Below are 21915 nucleotides of genomic sequence, written 5' to 3' on the forward strand. Positions count from 1 at the left end.
CATTAAGTCAGTGTTTATGCGATTAAATGATTTTAACTTCCATAAAAAATGAAAAAGATTAATATCTGGGTCACACAGGTAAAGATTAAATAAACAAACAGCAAATCTGAAATAAAAACAGAAAATGCTGGAAAGCCACACCAGGTCTGGGAATGTCTGCAAGGAGAATCGAGATTTTAATCTCCCGGGTGTGGAGCCTTCATCAGACTGAACTCTGCCAGTAAACAAAGCCCTTCATTGAACGGAACAAACGCTAGCGGAGGTGAAGAGTCAGGAATGCTGGCCCCTGTCACAGCGTGGGCAGAATGTCCGACAGTCTTTGATAGAAAAGCTGCAAAGAGGTGAAAGGTGCTGGGAGATCCCAGTGAGGCAAAGGAGAGACATCAAAAGAGGAAAACACACAAAGAGGAAGCGGGCAAGAGAATGGGAGAGAGCTATCCCTGAGCCTATCGCGGTAACCAAAGATTGTTAAACTTGGTATGGGTCTAGTGGGCCTCCTCTGAACCTTTCCAAAGCTTTAATATCTCCCACCACCCGAGGGAAATAAAGCTGGACACTATTCTGGATGGGTCCTAACCAAGGCCTAAGAAAAGGACACTATGGTGTTCTGTGTTTTATATTGGATTATCCTAATAACCTTACTTGTCTTCACTATAGCCTCTCGGCACTGATGGTGAACCGTTACACACTCACGTTCTGTAACACCTGGATCTTTTCTCCACCCAACAGACTTCAGTTCAGATCCCAATATGATGTACACATGCCTGGTGTTAGCCCCACACACAGACACTACATTTATCTACATTAAATGAAATGTCCTCTGTCAGACCCAGTGATCCCCCATCTACATTTTTTTAATTCATTAATTTACTGGCAAGGCCAGCATTTATTGCCCATCCCTAATTGCCCTGGAGAAGGTGGTGGTGAGCCGCCTTCTTGAACCACTGCAGTCCGTGTGGTGAAGGTGCTCCCACAGTGCTGTTAGGGAGGGAGATCCAGGATTTTGACCCAGCGACGATGAAGGATCGGCGATATATTTCCAAGTTAGGATGGTCTGTGACTTGGAGGGGAACTTGGAGGTGGTGGTGTTCCCATGCGCCTGCTGCCCTTGTCCTTCTAGGTGGAAGAGGTCGTGGGTTTGGGAGGTGCTGCCGAAGAAGCCTTGGCGAGTTGCCAACAGCGAGGTTGGGAGGACCACAATGCATCCTATGAAACCCAGACAGAAAGGACCTGCGGGAAGGAGAGAGGACAGTCACAGTATGTTTGTGTGTGTGCTAGGCCGTTGTAGCAGAGCCTGGTCTCCAATCGTCTTGGATCCCCTTACCATTGGACCAAGACCTTGCTCTGTCAAGCCCCTGTGGTAGCTGGTGTGCAACGGCCACCCCACGTTCAAAGAATTCACGCACAGGCATCTTCCACCCTTTAAAATGAAGTTCGGGACCTGGATTGTCAGGACCCTCACGGACAACCCCAACAGTGACAGACCGGAATGCCGTACTGCTGTCGTTGCCCGGGAGCTCAGACGTTTCGACATAGACATCGCTGCCCTAAGTGAGACCCGGCGGGCAGGGGAAGGCCAGCTCAGGGAGCAAGGCAGTGGTTATACCTTCATCTGGAAAGGCGAACCTGAAGAAGAACACCGCCTCCATGGGGTAGGCTTTGCCATAAAAATTGAAGTAGTTGGGCATCTCAGAGACTGTCCTAGCGGTATAAACGAGCGCCTCATGACTCTTCGGCTCACCCTAGCCCGGAACCAGTGCGCTACGGTCTTCAGTGCGTACGCCCCAACACTGGAAGTCACAGACGAGACCAAAGAGGAATTCTACTCCAGCCTCGAACAATCCCTGTCCCGAGTCCCAAAGGGCGACAAGCTGATCCTCCTCGGCAACTTTAACACCAGAGTTGGAAAGGACACATACCTCTGGGGAGGTCTGATCGGCAGAGAGGGGGTAGGGAAAGCCAACTCCAACGGTACCCTCCTCCTGACGAAATGCTTAGATCATGGCCTTGTCATAACCAACACCTTGTTCCATCAGAGGGACAAGTACAATGCTTCATGGCAACATCCTCGCTCCAAGCACTGCCATCTGCTGGACTACGTCACCGTCCGAGCGAGGGACCGCAAGGACGTCCGCATCACCCGCGCCATGACAGGAGCTGACGACTGCTGGACAGACCACCACCTAATCCACTCTGTCATCTCCATCAATGTAGCCCCAAAACAGCGGCGGCAACAGAAACAATGCCACAGGAAAATCAACGCTGGAGCACTCAAAGACCCCGCTAAGAAAGCCCTATTCAGCCTGTGCCTCACAACCAACCTGACGACTCCCAGTGATGCAGAAACACAGTGTCCACAGTGCCTGGTCTGCACTCAAGGCCTCCATAATCAGCACCTGTGAAGAGACGCTCGGTCACTCAACCAGGAAACACCAAGACTGGTTCGACGAGAACGACCAGGAGATCCAGGAGCTAATAAGCCGCAAGCGCAAGGCATTCCTGATCTGGAAACAGCAACAGAACTCGAGAGCAAGAAAGCAGCTCTACAGAAGCCTGAAGGCCGAGGTCCAACAAAAAACTTGCGACCTAAAGAACAGATGGTGGGTGGAGAAAGTGCAGGGGATCCAGCAGCTAGCCGACAACCACGACGTGCGTGGATTCTTTAACGCAGTCAAGACCACCTACGGCTCAAGCACCCAAGGTCCTACCCCACTGTGGGCCAAGAATGGAGAGGTACTCATCAAGGACAGAGAGGCAGTCAGTGCCCGCTGGAAGGAACACTTAGAAGATCTCCTTAACTGAGGCTCTGTCTTCGATGCGAGTGTCCTCAACTCCATCCCACAGCATGCTACCCGCTACCATCTCAACACAACCCCAGCCCGGCATGAGGTTGAAAAGGCCATCCGACAACTGAAGAACAACAAGGCCTCAGGAGCAGATGGAATCCCTGCCGAGGCACTAAAGCATAGCGGAGCACTACTGGCGTGAATTCATGAACTCATTTCTCTTATCTGGAAGGAGGAGAGCATGCCAGGGGATCTCGGAGATGCCGTAATTGCATCAAGAAAGGTGACAAGTCCGATTGCGGTAATTACAGAGGAGTTTTCCTGCTGTCTGCCACAGGGAAAGTCATTGCAAGAATCCTCCTCAATCGCCTTCTCCCAGTGGCTGAAGAGCTCCTCCCAGAGTCGCAATGCGGTTTCTGCCCACTAAGGGGCACAATGGACGTGATCTTCACTGTGCGTTAAATACAAGAGAAATGCAGGGAACAGCACCAACCGCTGTACATGGCCTTCTTTGATCTCACAAAGGCCTTCGACACTGTCAACCATGAGGGATTATGGAGTGTCCTCCTCAAATTCGGGTGCCCTCAAAAGTTTGTCACCATCCTCCGCCTGCTTCACAATGACATGCAAGCCGTGATCCTGACCAACGGTTCCACCACAGACCCAATTCACGTACGAACCGGGGTCAAACAAGGCTGTGTCATCACACCAACGCTCTTCTCAATCTTCCTTGCTGCAATGCTCCATCTCACCCTCAATAAGCTCCCTGCTGGAGTGGAGCTAATTTACAGAACAAACAGGAAACTGTTCAACCTCCGTCGTCTCCAGCCCAGATCCAAGGTCGTCCCATCCTGTCGTCGAATTACAGTATGCAGACGACGCTTGTGTCTGCGCTCACTCGGAGGTCGAACTCCAAACCATTGTCAACACCTTCACCGAAGCATACGAGAGCATAGGCCTTACACTAAACATCCATAAGACAAAGGTCCTCTACCAACCTGCCCCCGCCACACCGTACTGGCCCCCGATTATCAAAATCCACGACAAGACCTTGGACAACGTGGACCACTTTCCATACCTCGGGAGCCTACTGTCAACAAGGGCAGACGTCGATGACAAAGTCCAACACCGCCTTCAGTGTGCCAGTGCCACCTTAGGTCACCTGAGGAAGAGAGTGTTTGAAGACCAGGACCTCAAACCCGGCACTAAGCTCATGGTCTGCAGAGCAACAATGATACCTGCCCTGCTGTATGCCTCAGAGACATGGACCATGTACAGCAGGCACCTCAAAGCACTGGAGAAGTACCACCAATGCTGCCTCCGCAAGATCCTGCAAATCCATTGGCAGGATAGGCGCACCAACGTCAGTGTTCTCGCTCAGGCCAACATCCCCAGCATCGAAGCTTTGACCACGCTCGATCAGCTCCGATGGACGGGTCACATTGTTTGCATGCCCGATACGAGACTCCCAAAACAAGCACTCTACTCGGCAAGAGAGCCCAGGCGGGCAGAGAAAACGCTTCAAGGACACCCTCAAAGCCTCCTTGAAAAAGTGCTGGGGTCCTAGCACTGATCCCTGCGGTACCCCACTAGTCACTGCCTGCCACTCGGAAAAAGACCCATTTATTCCAACTCTTTGCTTCCTGTCTGCCAACCAGTTCTATCCAAGACAGTACCTTACCCCCAATCCCGTGTGCTTTAACTTTGCACGCTAATCTTTTATGCGGGACCTTATCGAAAGCCTTCTGAAAGTCCAAATACACCACATCCACTGGTTCTCCCTTATCTATTCTACCAGTTACATCCTCAAAAAATTCCATGAGATGAGGTAGAAGATCAGCCATGATCTTATTGAATGGCGGAGCAGGCTCGAAGAGCCAAATGGCCGATTCCTGCTCCTATTTCTTATGTTCTTATGTCTACACTACTTACTATGCCTCCAATCTTTGTGCCATCAGCAAACTTGGCTATGTGTTTCTCCATTGTGTTGTCTAAGTCATTAATAAATATAGTGAATAGTTGAGGCCAATGTTCCCTCTAATTCAAGTACATTACCATTATCCCTACTCTGTGTCTTCTACCACCTAACCAATCCCCTAACCAGGGCAATCATTTGCCTTCAATTCCATGTTTTAGTTTGAGCTAACAGTCTCTTATGTGAAACCTTATCGAGTGCCTTCTGGAAGTCCATATAAACTACATCCATAGACATTCCTCTGTCTACTACTTTAGTTACTTCCTCAAAAAATTCAATTAGGTTCGTTAGACATGACCTACCCTTTACAAATCCATGTTGGCTCTCTCTAATCAGCTCAAATTTCTCTATGTGCTCAGACACTCTGTCCTTAATTATAGGTTCCATTAACTTCCACACAGAAGGTGTAGACTAACAGGTCTACAATAAGAACATAAGAAGTAGGAGCAGGAGTAGGCCATACGGCCCCTCGGGCCTGCTCCGCCATTCAATAGGATCATGGCTGATCCGAACCTAGACTCACGTCCACTTCCCTGCCCGCTCCCCGTAACCCCTAATTCCCTTATCAGCTAGGAAACTGTCTATCTCCGTTTTAAATTTATTTAGTGTCGCAGCTTCCACAGCTCTCTGAGGTAGCAAATTCCATAGATTTACTACCCTCTGAGTGAAGAAGTTTCTCCTCATCTCAGTTTTGAAAGGGCAGCCCCTTATTCTAAGATTATGCCCCTTAGTTCTAGTCTCACCCATCAGTGGAAACATCCTCACCGCATCCACCCGATCAAGCCCCCTCACAATCTTATATGTTTTGATAAGATCGCCTCTCATTCTTCTGAATTCCAATGAGTAGAGGCCCAACCTACTCAACCTTTCCTCATAAGTCAACCCCCTCATCTCCGGAATCAACTGAGTGAACCTTCTCTGAACTGCCTCGAGAGCAAGTATATCTTTTCTTAAATATGGAAACCAAAACTGTACGCAATATTCCAGGTGTGGCCTCACCAGTACCCTGTATAACTGAAGCAAGACTTCCCTGCTTTTATACTCCATCCCCCTTGCAATAAAAGCCAAGATTCCATTGGCCTTCCTGATCACCTGCTATACCTGCATACCAACCTTCTGTGTTTCATGCACCAGGACCCCCAGATCCCTTTGTACTGTAGCACTTTGCAGTTTCTTTCCATTTAGATAATAATTTGCTCTTTGATTTTTTCTGCCAAAATGCATAACCTCACACTTTCCAACATTATATTCCATCTGCCAAATTTCTGCCCACTCACTTAGCCTGTCTATGTCCTTTTGCAGGTTTTTTTATGTCCTCCTCACTTACTGCTTTCCCTCCCATCTTTGTATCGTCGGCAAACTTGGATACGTTGCACTCGGTCCCTTCCTCCAAATCGTTAATATAGATTGTAAAGAGTTGGGGTCCCAGCACTGACCCCTGCGGAACACCACTGGTTACTGATTGCCAGCCTGAGAACGAACCATTTATCCCAACTCTCTGTTTTCTGTTAGATAGCCAATCTTCCACCCATGCCAGTATATTACCCCCAATCCCGTGATTTTTTATCTTGTGCAGTAATCTTTTGTGTGGCACCTTGTCAAATGCCTTTTGGAAGTCCAAATACACTACATCCACTGGTTCCCCTTTATCCACCCTGTTTGTTACGTCCTCAAAGAATTTGAGCAAATTTGTCAAACATGACTTCCCCTTCATAAAACCATGTTGACTCTGTCCGATTAAATTATGTTTATCCAAATGCCCTGTTACTGCTTCCTTAATGATGGACTCCAACATTTTACCAACCACAGATGTTAGGCTAACTGGTCTATAGTTTCCAGCCTTTTGCCTACTACCCTTTTTAAATAAGGGCGTTACATTAGCGGTTTTCCAATCTGCTGGGACCTTTCCTGAATCCAGGGAGTTTTGGAAAATTATCACTAATGCATCCGCAATCCCTACCGCTACTTCTCTCAAGACCCTAGGATGTAAGCCATCAGGTCCGGGGGATTTATCCGCTTTTAGTCCCATTATCTTACCGAGTACCGCCTCCTTAGTGATTTTAATCGTGTTTAGCTCCTCTCCCCCTATAGCCCCCTGTTTGTCCAGTGTTGGGATATTTTTAGTGTCCTCTACTGTAAAGACTGATACAAAATAATTGTTCAGCGTTTTTGCCATCTCCATGTTCCCCACCACTAATTTCCTGGTCTCGTCCTCTAAGGGACCAACATTCACTTTAGCCACCCTTTTTCTTTGTATTTAACTGTAGAAACTCTTTCTGATGAAGTTCTGGCGAAGGGCCATCGGCCTGAAATGTTAACTCTGTTTCTCTCTCCACAGATGCTGCCTGACCTGCTGAGTAGTTCCAGCATTTTGTTTTTATTTCAGATTTCCACCATCCACAGTATTTTGCTTTTGTAGTAGGTCTATAATTTGATGGTTTCGTTCTCTCTCACCTTTCTTCAGGTATACGAGCCACCTGGGTGAGGTATCGGAGTGCAACCAGTGAGCTCTCCGACCACCAGCACCCCCTGCTGGTGAGCTCTCCGACCACCAGCGCCCTCTACTGGTGAGCTCTCCGACCACCAGCACCCCCTGCTGGTGAGCTCTCCGACCAGCAGCACCCCCTACTGGTGAGCTCTCCGACCACCAGCATCCCCTGCTGGTGAGATCTCCTCTGACAACCAGCACCCCCTGCTGGTGAGCTCTCCGACCAGCAGCACCCCCTGCTGGTGAGCTCTCCGACCACCAGCACCCCCTGCTGGTGAGCTCTCCGACCAGCAGTACCCCCTGCTGGTGAGCTCTCCGACCAGCAGCACCCCCTGCTGGTGAGCTCTCCGACCACCAGCACCCACTGCTGGTGAGCTCTCCGACCAGCAGCACCCCCTACTGGTGAGCTCTCCGACCACCAGCACCCCCTGCTGGTGAGCTCTCCGACCAGCAGCACCCACTGCTGGTGAGCTCTCCGACCAGCAGCACCCACTGCTGGTGAGCTCTCCGACCAGCAGCACCCACTGCTGGTGAGCTCTCCGACCAGCAGCACTCCCTGCTGGTGCGATCTCCAACCACCAGCACCTCCTGCTCGTGAGATCTCCGACCACCAGCACCCCCTGCTGGTGAGATCTCCGACCACCAGCACCCCCTGCTGGTGAGCTAGTGTTTTGCCAGCTGGATGTATCATGTCTGATGTGAGACCTTAGGATGTAGAGGCTCCAGTACAGGAACGCTGCTGGCAGTGGTGAGGAGAGGGATGTGCAGATTAATATTTAAACTGAATAACTGCCTGTGTTTTTTCAGGGGAGAACTGTCGGAGTTTTATCGATTTGACCCCCGTCACACAGCAAGGTGAGAGGGCACCAGGTCATCGGGGCGAGAGGGCACCAGGTCATCGGGGCGAGAGGGCACCAGGTCATCGGGGCGAGAGGGCACCAGGTCATCGGGGCGAGAGGGCACCAGGTCATCGGGGCGAGAGGGCACCAGGTCATCGGGGCGAGAGGGCACCAGGTCATCGGGGCGAGAGGGCACCAGGTCATCGGGGCGAGAGGGCACCAGGTCATCGGGGCGAGAGGGCACCAGGTCATCGGGGCGAGAGGGCACCAGGTCATCGGGGCGAGAGGGCACCAGGTCATCGGGGCACCAGGTCATCGGGGCGAGAGGGCACCAGGTCATCGGGGCGAGAAGGCATCAGGTCACTGGGGTGAGAAGGCATCAGGTCACTGGGGTGAGAGGGCACCAGGTCATCGGAGAAGGCATCAGGTCACCAGGGTGAGAGGGCACCAGGTCATCGGGGTGAGCTATGGATTGGGGTGGGGGGAAGGGAGCAGAGGAGGGGGATCGGGGAATAGTGGGGGAGGGGGGTGCGAATAGTGGGGAGGGAGATGGGGAGCGGGGTGGGGGAAGAGAGGTGATGAGGGGGGTGGGGAGGATGAGGGTGGGGAAGGGGGCGAGGGAAGGGGAGGGGGTGGGGTGAGGGATGCGAGTAGTGGGGGAGGGAGATGGGGTGGGGAGAGGGGTGATGAGGGGGATGGTGGGGAGGGGCGAGGTAAGAGGGTGTGGGGAGAGGGCTAGTTGGGGGGAGGGGGGTGCAAGTAGTGGGGGATGGGGAGGTGAATTCTTGGTTCTGGTCCTGGTTTTGAACCAAGTGTTCAACCAAAGAAAACAGTTTTGGAAAGTCACTTTGGGAATGAACGGTTTGTCAAAACAGAAATCCCATTTAATACATGGACTGCACTGGCTGTGTGTTTTGTCTTCATGGGAGCTGATACTGAACTTGTACACATTTCTACTTTGTTTTAAACAATAACCTCCAGGGCCTGCACTCGCTCTGATTCTCTCTGCCCGTCTCTGTCTCAAACTCGGCCTGGTTTCTCTCCTGTCTGGCCTGTATCTCGCTCTCTCTCCTGTCTGGCCTGCATCTCGCGCTCTCTCTCCTGTCTGGCCTGTATCTCGCTCTCTCCTGTCTGGCCTGTATCTCGCTCTCTCTCCTGTCTGGCCTGTATCTCGCTCTCTCTCCTGTCTGGCCTGTATCTCGCTCTCTCTCCTGTCTGGCCTGTATCTCGCTCTCTCTCCTGTCTGGCCTGTATCTCGCTCTCTCTCCTGTCTGGCCTGTATCTCGCTCTCTCTCCTGTCTGGCCTGTATCTCGCTCTCTCTCCTGTCTGGCCTGTATCTCGCTCTCTCTCCTGTCTGGCCTGTATCTCGCTCTCTCTCCTGTCTGGCCTGTATCTCGCTCTCTCTCCTGTCTGGCCTGTATCTCGCTCTCTCTCCTGTCTGGCCTGTATCTCGCTCTCTCCTGTCTGGCCTGTATCTCGCTCTCTCTCCTGTCTGGCCTGTATCTCGCTCTCTCCTGTCTGGCCTGTATCTCGCTCTCTCCTGTCTGGCCTGTATCTCGCTCTCTCCTGTCTGGCCTGTATCTCGCTCTCTCTCCTGTCTGGCCTGTATCTCGCTCTCTCTCTGCTCCTTTAACTGTCCCCTTTACTTCTCTCTTATGATTTAATCTGTACGTTTGTGTCTGTCTCATTATTTGTCTCTCTCTAATTTTCTCTCTGCTTTTCTGTTTCTCATTCTGCTTTTCTCTCTCAGTCTGTTTCTCTGTCTTGCTGCTTAGATTCTGCAGTTTTCTCTCTGTATATCTTTTGTTCTGTTTCTCACTCTGTCTCTCTGTTTGTCCGCTGTGCTCAGTCTTGTCTCCTGTGTATCTCACTCTGTTTTTCTTCCTCTCTCTCCCTTTATGCATCTCTTGTCCTGTTTCTGTGTCTCACACTCTCTATTTCTCGGATTCATTCTGTGTCGCTCTATCTCTCGCTGTTGCTCTTTGCCTCCTGTATTCATTATTCTCCTCCATAATCCATAGTCCCTAAATGGACTCGAGTGCCTGGATTAGAATGAAGGTGCACAACACCTGAACATTAGAGTGCCCACACCCCATTGACCCACACGGACCCTAACACACCAACCCTGACCCTCACCCTAACCCACACTGACCCTGACCCACACTGACCCTGACCCTAACTGACCCTGAGCCACACTGACCCTGAGCCACACTGACCCTGACCCACACTGACCCTGAGCCACACTGACCCTGACCCTCACTGACCCTGACCCTCACTGACCCTGAGCCTCACTGACCCTGACCCTCACTGACCCTGAGCCACACTGACCCTGACCCACACTGACCCTGACCCACACTGACCTGAGCCACACTGACCCTGAGCCACAGAGACCCTGAGCCACAGAGACCCTGAGCCACACTGACCCAGAGCCACACTGACCCTGACCCTCACTGACCCTGAGCCACACTGACCTGAGCCACACTGACCCTGAGCCACACTGACCCTGACCCTCACTGACCCTGAGCCACACTGACCCTGAGCCACACTGACCCTGAGCCACACTGACCGAGACCCACACTGACCGACCCACACTGACCCTCACTGACCGAGCCACAGTGACACTGACCCACACTGACCTGAGCCACACTGACCCTGAGCCACACTGACCCTGAGCCACACTGACCCTGAGCCACACTGACCCTGAGCCACACTGACACTGAGCCACACTGACCCTGACCCACACTGACTCTGACCCACACTGACCCTGAGCCACACTGACCCTGACCCACACTGACCTGAGCCACACTGACCCTGAGCCACACTGACCCTGAGCCACACTGACCCACACTGACTCTGACCCACACTGACCCTGACCCACACTGACCCTGAGCCACACTGACCCTGAGCCACACTGACTCTGACCCACACTGACCCTGACCCACACTGACTCTGACCCACACTGACCCTGACCCACACTGACCCTGAGCCACACTGACCTTCTCTCCTGTGGCTGTCGCTGGTCTCCAAGGTTCTCTACCTTGTCTTGCTGTCCATTAGTTTCTTGCTCATGGGTATGGAGCTGTGTTTCTCTGGAAACCCCACCTGTGGACTCAAACTCAACGCATTTGCAGCCGTTTTCTCCGTGTTGTCGGGTAAGTGAGTGTTTGAATCCATCAGGCTGTTCACGGGTTAGATACAGAGTAAAGCTCCCTCTACACTGTCCCATCAAACACTCCCAGGGCAGGTACAGCACGGGTTAGATACAGAGTAAAGCTCCCGCTACACTGTCCCATGAAACACTCCCAGGGCAGGTACAGCACGGGTTAGATACAGAGTAAAGCTCCCTCTACACTGTCCCATGAAACACTCCCAGGGCAGGTACAGCACGGGTTAGATACAGAGCAAAGCTCCCTCTACACTGTCCCATCAAACACTCCCAGGGCAGGTACAGCACGGGTTAGATACAGAGTAAAGCTCCCTTTACACTGTCCCCATCAAACACTCCCAGGGCAGGTACAGCACGGGTTAGATACAGAGTAAAGCTCCCTCTACACTGTCCCCATCAAACACTCCCAGGGCAGGTACAGCATGGGTTAGATACAGAGTAAAGCTCCCTCTACACTGTCCCATCAAACACTCCCAGGGCAGGTACAGCACGGGTTAGATACAGAGTAAAGCTCCCTCTACACTGTCCCCATCAAACACTCCCAGGGCAGGTACAGCATGGGTTAGATACAGAGTAAAGCTCCCTCTACACTGTCCCATCAAACACTCCCAGGGCAGGTACAGCACGGGTTAGATACAGAGTAAAGCTCCCTCTACACTGTCCCATCAGACACTCCCAGGGCAGGTACAGCACGGGTTAGATACAGAGTAAAGCTCCCTCTACACTGTCCCATCAGACACTCCCAGGGACCCCCGTAGATACTGACACAACTCCAGTAAAGACTCTGTGAGAGTTTGTGACTGTAAGGTTGAGTGTGCGTCTGTGTGTATTTTTGTGTGACAGTGTGTGTGAGACTGTGTGTGTACTGCGTTTGACTGTGTGACGGTATGTTTGATTGTGTGTTTGTGACTGTGTGTGTCAGTGACTGAGTGTGTCAATGTGAGTGTGTGTGAGGGAGTGAGTGTCAGTGAGTGTTTGAGTGAGTGTGTCAGTGTGAGTGAGTGTTTGAGTGTGTCAGTGTGAGTGTGTGTGTGTGAGTGTGTGTCAGTGTGAGTGGGTGTGAGTGAGTGTGTCAGGGTGAGTGTGTCAGTGTGAGTGAGTGTGTCAGTGTGAGTGTGTCAGTGTGAGTGTGTCAGTGTGAGTGAGTGTGTCAGTGTGAGTGTGTCAGTGTGAGTGAGCGTGTCAGTGTGAGTGAGTGTGTGTGAGAGGGAGTGAGTGTGTCAGGGTGAGTGAGTGTGTCAGTGTGAGTGAGTGTGTCAGTGTGAGTGTGTCAGGGTGAGTGTGTGTGTGTCAGAGTGAGTGTGTCAGGGTGAGTGTGTCAGTGTGAGTGAGTGTGTCAGTGTGTGTGAGTGTGTCAGTGTGAGTGAGTGTGTCAGTGTGAGTGTGTCAGGGTGAGTGTGTGTGTGTCAGAGTGAGTGTGTCAGGGTGAGTGTGTGTGTGTCAGTGTGAGTGAGTGTGTCAGGGTGAGTGTGTCAGTGTGAGTGAGTGTGTTAGTGTGAGTGTGTCAGTGTGAGTGTGTGTGTCAGTGTGAGTGTCAGTGTGAGTGAGTGTGTCAGTGTGAGTGAGTGTGTCAGTGTGAGTGTGTGTCAGTGTGAGTGAGTGTGTCAGTGTGAGTGTGTGTCAGTGTGAGTGTGTGTGTCAGTGTGAGTGAGTGTGTCAGTGTGAGTGTGTCAGTGTGAGTGTGTGTGTCAGTGTGAGTGAGTGTGTCAGTGTGAGTGTGTCAGTGTGAGTGTGACGCTCTTCCTTTATTCTCAGGCCTGCTGGGGATGGTGGCCCATCTGATGTACACACAAGTTTTCCAAGTGACAGCGAGTCAGGGGCCAGAGGACTGGAGACCCCATCGCTGGGACTTCGGCTGGTCCTTCTAGTGAGTACAATATCTTCCAGGGAAGGGAAGGGCAGGGAATGTCCCAGCGTCTGTGTGTGGTGCGACCTCGCCCGGTGTACTGTCGATAACCCCGTGCTGTTTTGCAGCTTGGCTTGGCTGTCCTTCACGTTCTGCATGGTGTCCTCAGTCACCGCTCTGAACATCTACACCAAGACCGTCCTTGAATTCCGCCAGTCGCAGAAAATCTACAAACACAGCCTGAAGCGGAGGCCCGAGGGGCTGTACTATTTCCCAGGGCGTTCCAGTCAGTCAATTTCCAGCTCTGTTGAAGTCTTCTCCAATCCGGCTCCGAATCTGCTGATAAGGACAGCAGCAATGGAAGAGCCTGAGACTGCGGAGACCCTGGGGGACGAGCACTGCTAACGCGGGTTGCAGCCCGCACCTCCTGTCTCAGCTGATTTTTTGATGTGATGTAGTTTCCCGCAGAAATACTGTCGATATAAAACCTCTTCACAATAAACAGCCTGAGCTGTGGGCACAGTGACTACTCGTGGAGCTTGGTGTAGAAATCAGTTCCATCACACATGAAGTGAAAGGCTCGGTCACTGAGTGTGACTCGGAGCAGCAGTGAGCTGGATGTGGATGACCAGATGATGTAAAGAGCCCGGAGCAGATCCTGGGGTTGTGTTGATTGATTGGTTGGGAATTGGTCGGAGGCAGAGTGCAGCCCTCGGTGACCCTGTAGTACCGGAGCGGGGCTTTACTGACCTCCCGTACCTTTGGCCTTTCTGATGGTGCTCCGGCCACTAAACTTCATACCGAACTAACAACAGACTCAACGTTGGCAACTAGACACTGGGTAAAGCAGTTAGTGCTTTTCAAAAAACCATTAAAAAGGATTAGTAGAGAGAGAGAATGAATGGAATAGGGAGTGTGTAGGAGAGGACTGTACCGGGTGCGAGGAGATTAAACCGGAGGGTAGAGAGTGCGAGGGAGAGGATTAAACGGGTGGGTAGAGACTGCGAGGGAGATTAAATGGGTGGGTAGAGAGTGCGAGGGAGATTAAACGGGTAGGTAGAGAGTGCGAGGGAGAGGATTAAACGGGTGGGTAGAGAGTGCGAGAGAGGATTAAATGGGTGGGTAGAGAGTGCGAGGGAGAGGATTAAACGGGTGGGTAGAGAGAGCGAGAGAGGATTAAACGAGTGGGTAGAGAGTGCGAGGGAGAGGATTAAACGGGTGGGTAGAGAGTGCAAGGGAGATTAAACGGGTGGGTAGAGAGTGCGAGGGAGATTAAATGGGTGGGTAGAGAGTGCGAGAGAGGATTAAGCGGGTGGGTAGAGAGTGCGAGGGAGAGGATTAAACGGGTGGGTAGAGAGTGCAAGGGAGAGGATTAAACGGGTGGGTAGAGAGTGCGAGGGAGAGGATTAAACGGGTGGGTAGAGAGTGCGAGGGAGGATTAAACGGGTGGGTAGAGAGAGCGAGAGAGGATTAAATGGGTGGGTAGAGAGTGCGAGAGAGGATTAAGCGGGTGGGTAGAGAGAGCGGGAGAGGATTAAACGGGTGGGTAGAGAGTGCGAGAGAGGATTAAATGGGTGGGTAGTGAGTGCGAGGGAGATTAAACGGGTGGGTAGAGAGTGCGAGGGAGATTAAACGGGTGGGTAGAGAGTGCGAGAGAGATTAAACGGGTGGGTAGAGAGAGCGAGAGAGATTAAACAGGTGGGGAGAGAGAGCGGGAGAGGAATAAACGGGTGGGTAGAGAGAGCGGGAGAGGAATAAACGGGTGGGTAGAGAGTGCGAGGGGGGGATTAAATGGGTGGGGAGAGGGGATTAAATGGGTGGGTAGAGAGAGCGAGAGAGGATTAAACGGGTGGGTAGAGAGTGCGAGAGAGGATTAAACAGGTGGGTAGAGAGAGCGGGAGAGGATTAAACGGGTGGGTAGAGAGTGCAAGAGAGGATTTAACAGGTGGGTAGAGAGTGTAAGAGGGGATTTAATGGGTGGGTAGAGTATGAGGGAGAGGATTAAATGGGTCGGTAGAGAGTGCGAGAGAGGATTACACGGGTGGGTAGAGTGCGAGAGAGGATTAAACGGGCGGGTAAAGAGTGCAAGAGAGGATTTAACGGGTGGGTAGAGAGTGTAAGAGGGGATTTAATGGGTGGGTGGAGTATGAGAGAGAGGATTAAACGGGTGGGTAGAGAGTGCGAGAGAGGATTACACGGGTGGGTAGAGTGCGAAGGAGGATTTAACGGGTGGGTAGAGTGCGAAGGAGGATTTAACGGGTGGGTAGAGAGTGTAAGAGGGGATTTAATGGGTGGGTAGAGAGCGAGGGAGGGGATTAAACGAATGGGTAGAGAGTGCGAGAGGATTAAACGGATAGGTTGAGGGAGGATTAAACAGGTGTGGGAGGAGCAGTTTAAAATGTTTTTTCTTCTTCCTGGATTTCTCACGTTCTGATAATATTTAGTGTAACAGCAACTCCTGGCATCCGAAATTGCAGAAATGGACAGGAACTCGGGACATGGAGGAGAGAAAGAAAGGAGAGAAAGTGAGAAAAAGAGAAAAGCAAGAAAGTGTGAGTCATAGCATGAAAACAAGTGGTAGAGAGATCAAGAGAGCCAGAGCAAGGGAAAGAGGGGCAATGCTGGAGTGATAGAGCGGGTGAAGGACAGGTGAAGAGAGAGGTATAGAGAGAACTACAAAGACGGGGAACTAGTGACAAGAGTGTAAAAGAAAGTGAGCGAGAGAGAGAATGAGTGAGAGATACACAGAGTGAGCACAAGAGTGCACTTTAATTCTCCTCGTACTATTTCCTTCGAGGTTTGGCAGTATGGTGTGGGCTGGCTGTGGGGGACAGGCAGCAGTTTTATTTGATCAGGAGAGGGCACAGGCCGGCTCCCCAGTGAGTACACTCAGTGCCAAAGAGGTCTGTGACACAGGGAGCCCCTTGTTACCTGAAATATGAAACGCCAATGATCAGGCCATTACCACTTTCCCCTTTTACCATTAAGGAACGTTCCCACAGGTCCTCACTGATGGAGAGGATTTGATAACAATTAAATGCAGTGCCAAGACAGATGGACCAAGATTGCATTTACAGGATTTAAATGGATATTTGAAGGTGGACGAGTCCTGGGAACAGCTGGGAGACAGATCAAACTGAATTCAATTATTTGGGTTTCTCAAAGCCAGCCTGTATGCTGAGAGACTGCCAATCAGATATCGCTTCAAACACCAAGTCAACGCAGCGAAGGAGCCCTGTCAGTTTCCCAGCAGAAAAATGATTCAGCTGTAAACTCTCGTCAGAACTGGAAAAGGAAGACAGATAAACACCCAAGACAAAGAGGGGCAGAGAGAACAAGTCAAAGGGCACGGGGGCAGTATAGGGACCGCTGATAGCGAGAGAGGGAACTTACAAGGTTACGGAGAAAAAGCAGGGATGTGGGACTGAGCACGAATGCTCTTTCAAAGAGCCAGCTCTGAATCCTGACTGCCCATCATATCCCCGGCTTGTAACCCGCGTCACCTGAAGACTACAGTCGATCGCCACTCCCCGGCGTGCAACAAGGCAGCGTGTCCAGTAATGAAAACAATCCACCACCCTCAGACCATCAGGGTGTTGGCGACCTAACCCTGTCAACAAAAACAAATCAGTAATAAATAACAATCAGCACACAACACCCCCGTACGCTTTATGGCATTTTACTTCGAGAGTTGATGATCTTTGTGTCAAGCATCACAAGAGGGAAAAGGCAACAGGTGTCATCCCGGCTTTACACACCATTCTTACACAGATAGCTGGCTAGAACGGCAGACAATTACATATATAAAAAGCATGATTCGGACAGCCCCCGCTATCCGGGGTTGTCTGCTGGTGTTCATTGCTGCACGAACTGGTGTGATTGTGGGCTGCCATCTCGGATTATCGGAGTAACACACACCGGAGTGACAGGGAAATAATCCACACTCTCCGAGCACAGTTTACAAGGCTTTCACAAAAACAAATAGGAATGTAGATGGGAGCAGTGTATACGGCGCAATAAATTAAGGAAGATGGCTGCAGATTGGTTCAATAGAGAACAGCTTGGGGCGTCAACAGACCGAGCCCCCTGAAAACTCTGGTGCAAGAGTAAAAAGTCACTGAACTCGTAACAGTCATGGGAACGGGGAAATTGCCCCCAGATCAGCCCCGTGTAATAGATACGGTTGAGTTTGATGGGGGAGGAGGGGTTAATTTTTGGCCACTTTTTGCATGTGACGGGTGTTAATGTTGACACTGCAGGCAGGGTCCTCCCTGTAAATGGTGCATTATCCGATATTCCTACAGTCAAGGTTTAAAATGCCAGTAACCAGGGCACGTTGATTTGGAGTTACAATAACTATTAACGCGGCTGACAGGGGCAAAATGGCATTATCACCTGGAGACTGACCCGCCACACTGCCCTCTGGACCCTGAGAGAGGCACACGACTCAAGGACCTCCAATAAAGAGATTGGAGGTCGCCTTGTCCTCTTGTCCTGGGGCGGGCAGAGGTTGATGCCAAAAAATGTAAACACACACAGACATATATTATATATTAAATTTGTTTAAACTACACATGTACTGGTTTAGGGTATATCTTTCTATTTATAATCTATCTGTCCATATATACATATAATAAATAATCTATGTAACAACAATTTTTGTATTTGTATCAGTATAGGTTCACATTCAAGTTTTTCCATTGTTTCTGTGAAGGCATGTTCCACTTTTCCGATTAGCTTGGAGTTGCTACTGTTAAAATCAACCAATCAGTTGTCGATAAATGTTTGTGGCTCCCTTTTTGTTGCTGTTGCTATGTCCCGCTCGCAGTGACCGCAGTCAGCCCAGGAAACGGATACAGAGGTCATTTGTAACTATCTGCCCGCCTGCCCCATCGCCTCGTCCCCACCCACCCTCCCCTTTCACCCCTATCGTGCCTGCAATGTGCTGGACTAACAGTACCTCAATACGCAGTCCACCCAACATTTACAAGAATGGAATAACAACAGAAAATACTCAGCAGGCCAGGCAGCATCCGTGCAGAGAGAAACAGAGTTAACGTCTCAGGTCTGGGACCCTTTGTCAGAACTGGAAAAAGCTGGAGATGTAACAGACATTAAGCAGGTGCAGAGACAGGGGGGGGGGGGGGGGGTTAGGAGGGGAGGAAGAAATAGAAAGAACATCCTGTACTTTTGTAAGAGGCCTGCCGGACTCAACATTGAGTTCAACAATTTCAGATAATTATCCCTGCCCCCATTTTTCATGCAGTATGATTTTTGCCACTCCCATTTGCAACATTTTATCTTTCCTGCCTCTTACAAAAGTACAGGATGTTCTTTCAATTCCTTCCTCCCCTCCTAACCACCCCCCCCCCCCCCCCCGCCCTGTCTCTGCGCCTGCTTAATATCTGTTACATCTCCAGCTTTTTCCAGTTCTGATGAAGGGTCCCAGACCTGAAACGTTAACTCTGTTTCTCTCTCCACGGATGCTGCCTGGCCTGCTGAGTATTTCCAGCATTTTCTGTTATTTCAGATTTCCAACATCCGCAGTATTTTGCAATTGCATTTACAAGAATGGACCTGCCCAGGTCTCGGCGGAGCCGGTCACTGGCGGATGGTGGAGCTGTCCCTGGCTCCAGCCACACCACTCAGTCCAACTCCTTCACATCCCATTCCCCTCAGTCCAACTCCCTCACATCCCACTCCCCTCAGTCCAACTCCTTCACATCCCACTCCCCTCAGTCCAACTCCTTCACATCCCACTCCCCTCAGTCCAACTCCTTCACATCCCATTCCCCTCAGTCCAACTCCTACAAATCACACTCCCCCCCAGTCCAACTCCCTCACATCCCACTCCCCCCAGTCCAACTCCCTCACATCCCACTCCCCTCAGTCCAACTCCTTCACATCCCACTCCCCTCAGTCCAACTCCTACAAATCACACTCCCCCCCAGTCCAACTCCCTCACATCCCACTCCCCTCAGTCCAACTCCTTCACATCCCACTCCCCTCAGTCCAACTCCCTCACATCCCACTCCCCTCAGTCCAACTCCTTCACATCCCATTCCCCTCAGTCCAACTCCTACAAATCACACTCCCCCGCAGTCCAACTCCCTCACATCCCACTCCCCTCAGTCCAACTCCTTCACATCCCACTCCCCTCAGTCAAACTCCTTCACATCCCACTCCCCTCAGTCCAACTCCCTCACATCCCACTCCCCTCAGTCCAACTCCTTCACATCCCACTCCCCTCAGTCCAACTCCCTCACATCCCACACCACTCAGTCCAACTCCTTCACATCCCACTCCCCTCAGTCCAACTCCCTCACATCCCACTCCCCTCAGTCCAACTCCTTCACATCCCACTCCCCTCAGTCCAACTCCATCACATCCCACTCCCCTCAGTCCAACTCCTTCACATCCCACTCCCCCTAGTCCAACTCCCTCACATCCCACTCCCCTCAGTCCAACTCCCTCACATCCCACTCCCCTCAGTTTAACTCCCTCACATCCCACTCCACTCAGTCCAACTCCCTCACATCCCACTTTCCTCAGTCCAACTCCCTCACATCCCACTCCCCTCAGTCCAACTCCCTCACATCCCACTCCCCTCAGTTTAACTCCCTCACATCCCACTCCCTCAGTCCAACTCCTTCACATCCCACTCCCCTCAGTCCAACTCCCTCACATCCCACTCCCCTCAGTTTAACTCCCTCACATCCCACTCCACTCAGTCCAACTCCCTCACATCCCACTTTCCTCAGTCCAACTCCCTCACATCCCACTCCCCTCAGTCCAACTCCCTCACATCCCACTCCCCCTAGTCCAACTCCCTCACATCCCACTCCCCTCAGTCCAACTGCCTCACATCCAACTCCCCTCAGTCCAACTCCTTCACATCCCACTCCCCTCAGTCCAACTCCTTCACATCCCACTCCCTCAGTCCAACTCCTTCACATCCCACTCCCCAGTCCAACTCCCTCACATCCCACTCCCCTCAGTCCAACTCCCTCACATCCCACTCCCCTCAGTCCAACTCCCTCACATCCTACTCCCCCCAGTCCAACTCCCTCACATCCCACTCCCCAGTCCAACTCCCTCACATCCCACTCCCCTCAGTCTAACTCCCTAACATCCCACTCCCCCACATCCCACTCCCCTCAGTCCAACTCCCTCACATCCCACTTTCCTCAGTCCAACTCCCTCACATCCCACTCCCCTCAGTCCAACTCCCTTACATCCCACTTCCCTCAGTCCAACTCCCTCACATCCCACTCCTCAGTCCAACTCATCCAAATCCCACTCCCCTCAGTCCAACGCCCTCACATCCCACACCCCTCAGTCCAACTCCCTCACATCCCACTCCCTCAGTCCAACTCCCTCACATCCCACTCCCTCAGTCCAACTCCCTCACTTCCCACTTCCCTCAGTCCAACGCCCTCACTTCCCACTTCCCTCAGTCCAACTCCCTCACATCCCACTCCCCTCAGTCCAACTCCTTCACATCCCACTCCCCTCAGTCCAACTCCCTCACATCCCACTCCCCTCAGTCAAACTCCCTCACATCCCACTCCCCTCAGTCCAACTCCTTCACATCCCACTCCCCCTAGTCCAACTCCCTCACATCCCACTCCCCTCAGTCCAACTCCCTCACATCCCACTCCCCTCAGTCCAACTCCTTCACATCCCACTCCCCAGTCCAACTCCCTCACATCCCACTCCCCTCAGTCTAACTCCCTAACATCCCACTCCCCTCAGTCCAACCCCCTCAGATCCCACTCCCCTCAGTCCAACTCCCTCACATCCCACTTTCCTCAGTCCAACTCCCTCACATCCCACTCCCCTCAGTCCAACTCCCTCACATCCCACTCCCCTCAGTCCAACTCCTTCACATCCCACTCCCCTCAGTCTATCTCCCTCACATCCCACTTTCCTCAGTCCAACTCGCTCACATCCCACTCCCCTCAGTCCAACTGCCTCACATCCAACTCCCCTCAGTCCAACTCCTTCACATCCCACTCCCTCAGTCCAACTCCTTCACATCCCACTCCCCAGTCCAACTCCCTCACATCCCACTCCCCTCAGTCCAACTCCCTCACATCCCACTCCCCTCAGTCCAACTCCCTCACATCCTACTCCCCCCAGTCCAACTCCCTCACATCCCACTCCCCAGTCCAACTCCCTCACATCCCACTCCCCTCAGTCTAACTCCCTAACATCCCACTCCCCCACATCCCACTCCCCTCAGTCCAACTCACTCACATCCCACTTTCCTCAGTCCAACTCGCTCACATCCCACTCCCCTCAGTCCAACTCCCTCACATCCCACTCCCCTCAGTCCAACTCCCTCACATCCCACTCCCCTCAGTCCAACTCCCTTACATCCCACTTCCCTCAGTCCAACTCCCTCACATCCCGCTCCTCAGTCCAACTCATCCAAATCCCACTCCCCTCAGTCCAACGCCCTCACATCCCACGCCCCTCAGTCCAACTCCCTCACATCCCACTCCCTCAGTCCAACTCCCTCACATCCCACTCCCTCAGTCCAACTCCCTCACTTCCCACTTCCCTCAGTCCAACGCCCTCACTTCCCACTTCCCTCAGTCCAACTCCCTCACATCCCACTCCCCTCAGTCCAACTCCTTCACATCCCACTCCCCTCAGTCCAACTCCTTCACATCCCACTCCCCTCAGTCCAACTCCTTCACATCCCACTCCCCTCAGTCCAACTCCCTCACATCCCACTCCCCTCAGTCCAACTCCCTCACATCCCACTCCCCTCAGTCCAACTCCCTCACATCCCACTCCCCTCAGTCC

General features: G+C 52.0%; 1 protein-coding gene across 1 annotated transcript; it reads left to right on the forward strand.

Annotated features, from left to right (window-relative positions):
* Window positions 1-11096: 11096 nt before the first annotated feature.
* Window positions 11097-14037, forward strand: LOC147098766 (germ cell-specific gene 1-like protein; the record flags this gene model as incomplete). The annotated part of the gene is made up of 3 exons (XM_085969173.1): window positions 11097-11241; window positions 13011-13122; window positions 13230-14037. Coding segments are annotated over 3 exons (534 nt in total), but the record flags the coding sequence as incomplete, so codon positions are not given.
* Between the last annotated feature and the right edge of the window lie 7878 nt (window positions 14038-21915).

This window comes from Somniosus microcephalus, chromosome 28 (genome assembly GCF_052327205.1).
Source record: "Somniosus microcephalus isolate GS21.2 chromosome 28, FLI_Smic_1.0, whole genome shotgun sequence".
NCBI lineage: Eukaryota > Metazoa > Chordata > Chondrichthyes > Squaliformes > Somniosidae > Somniosus > Somniosus microcephalus.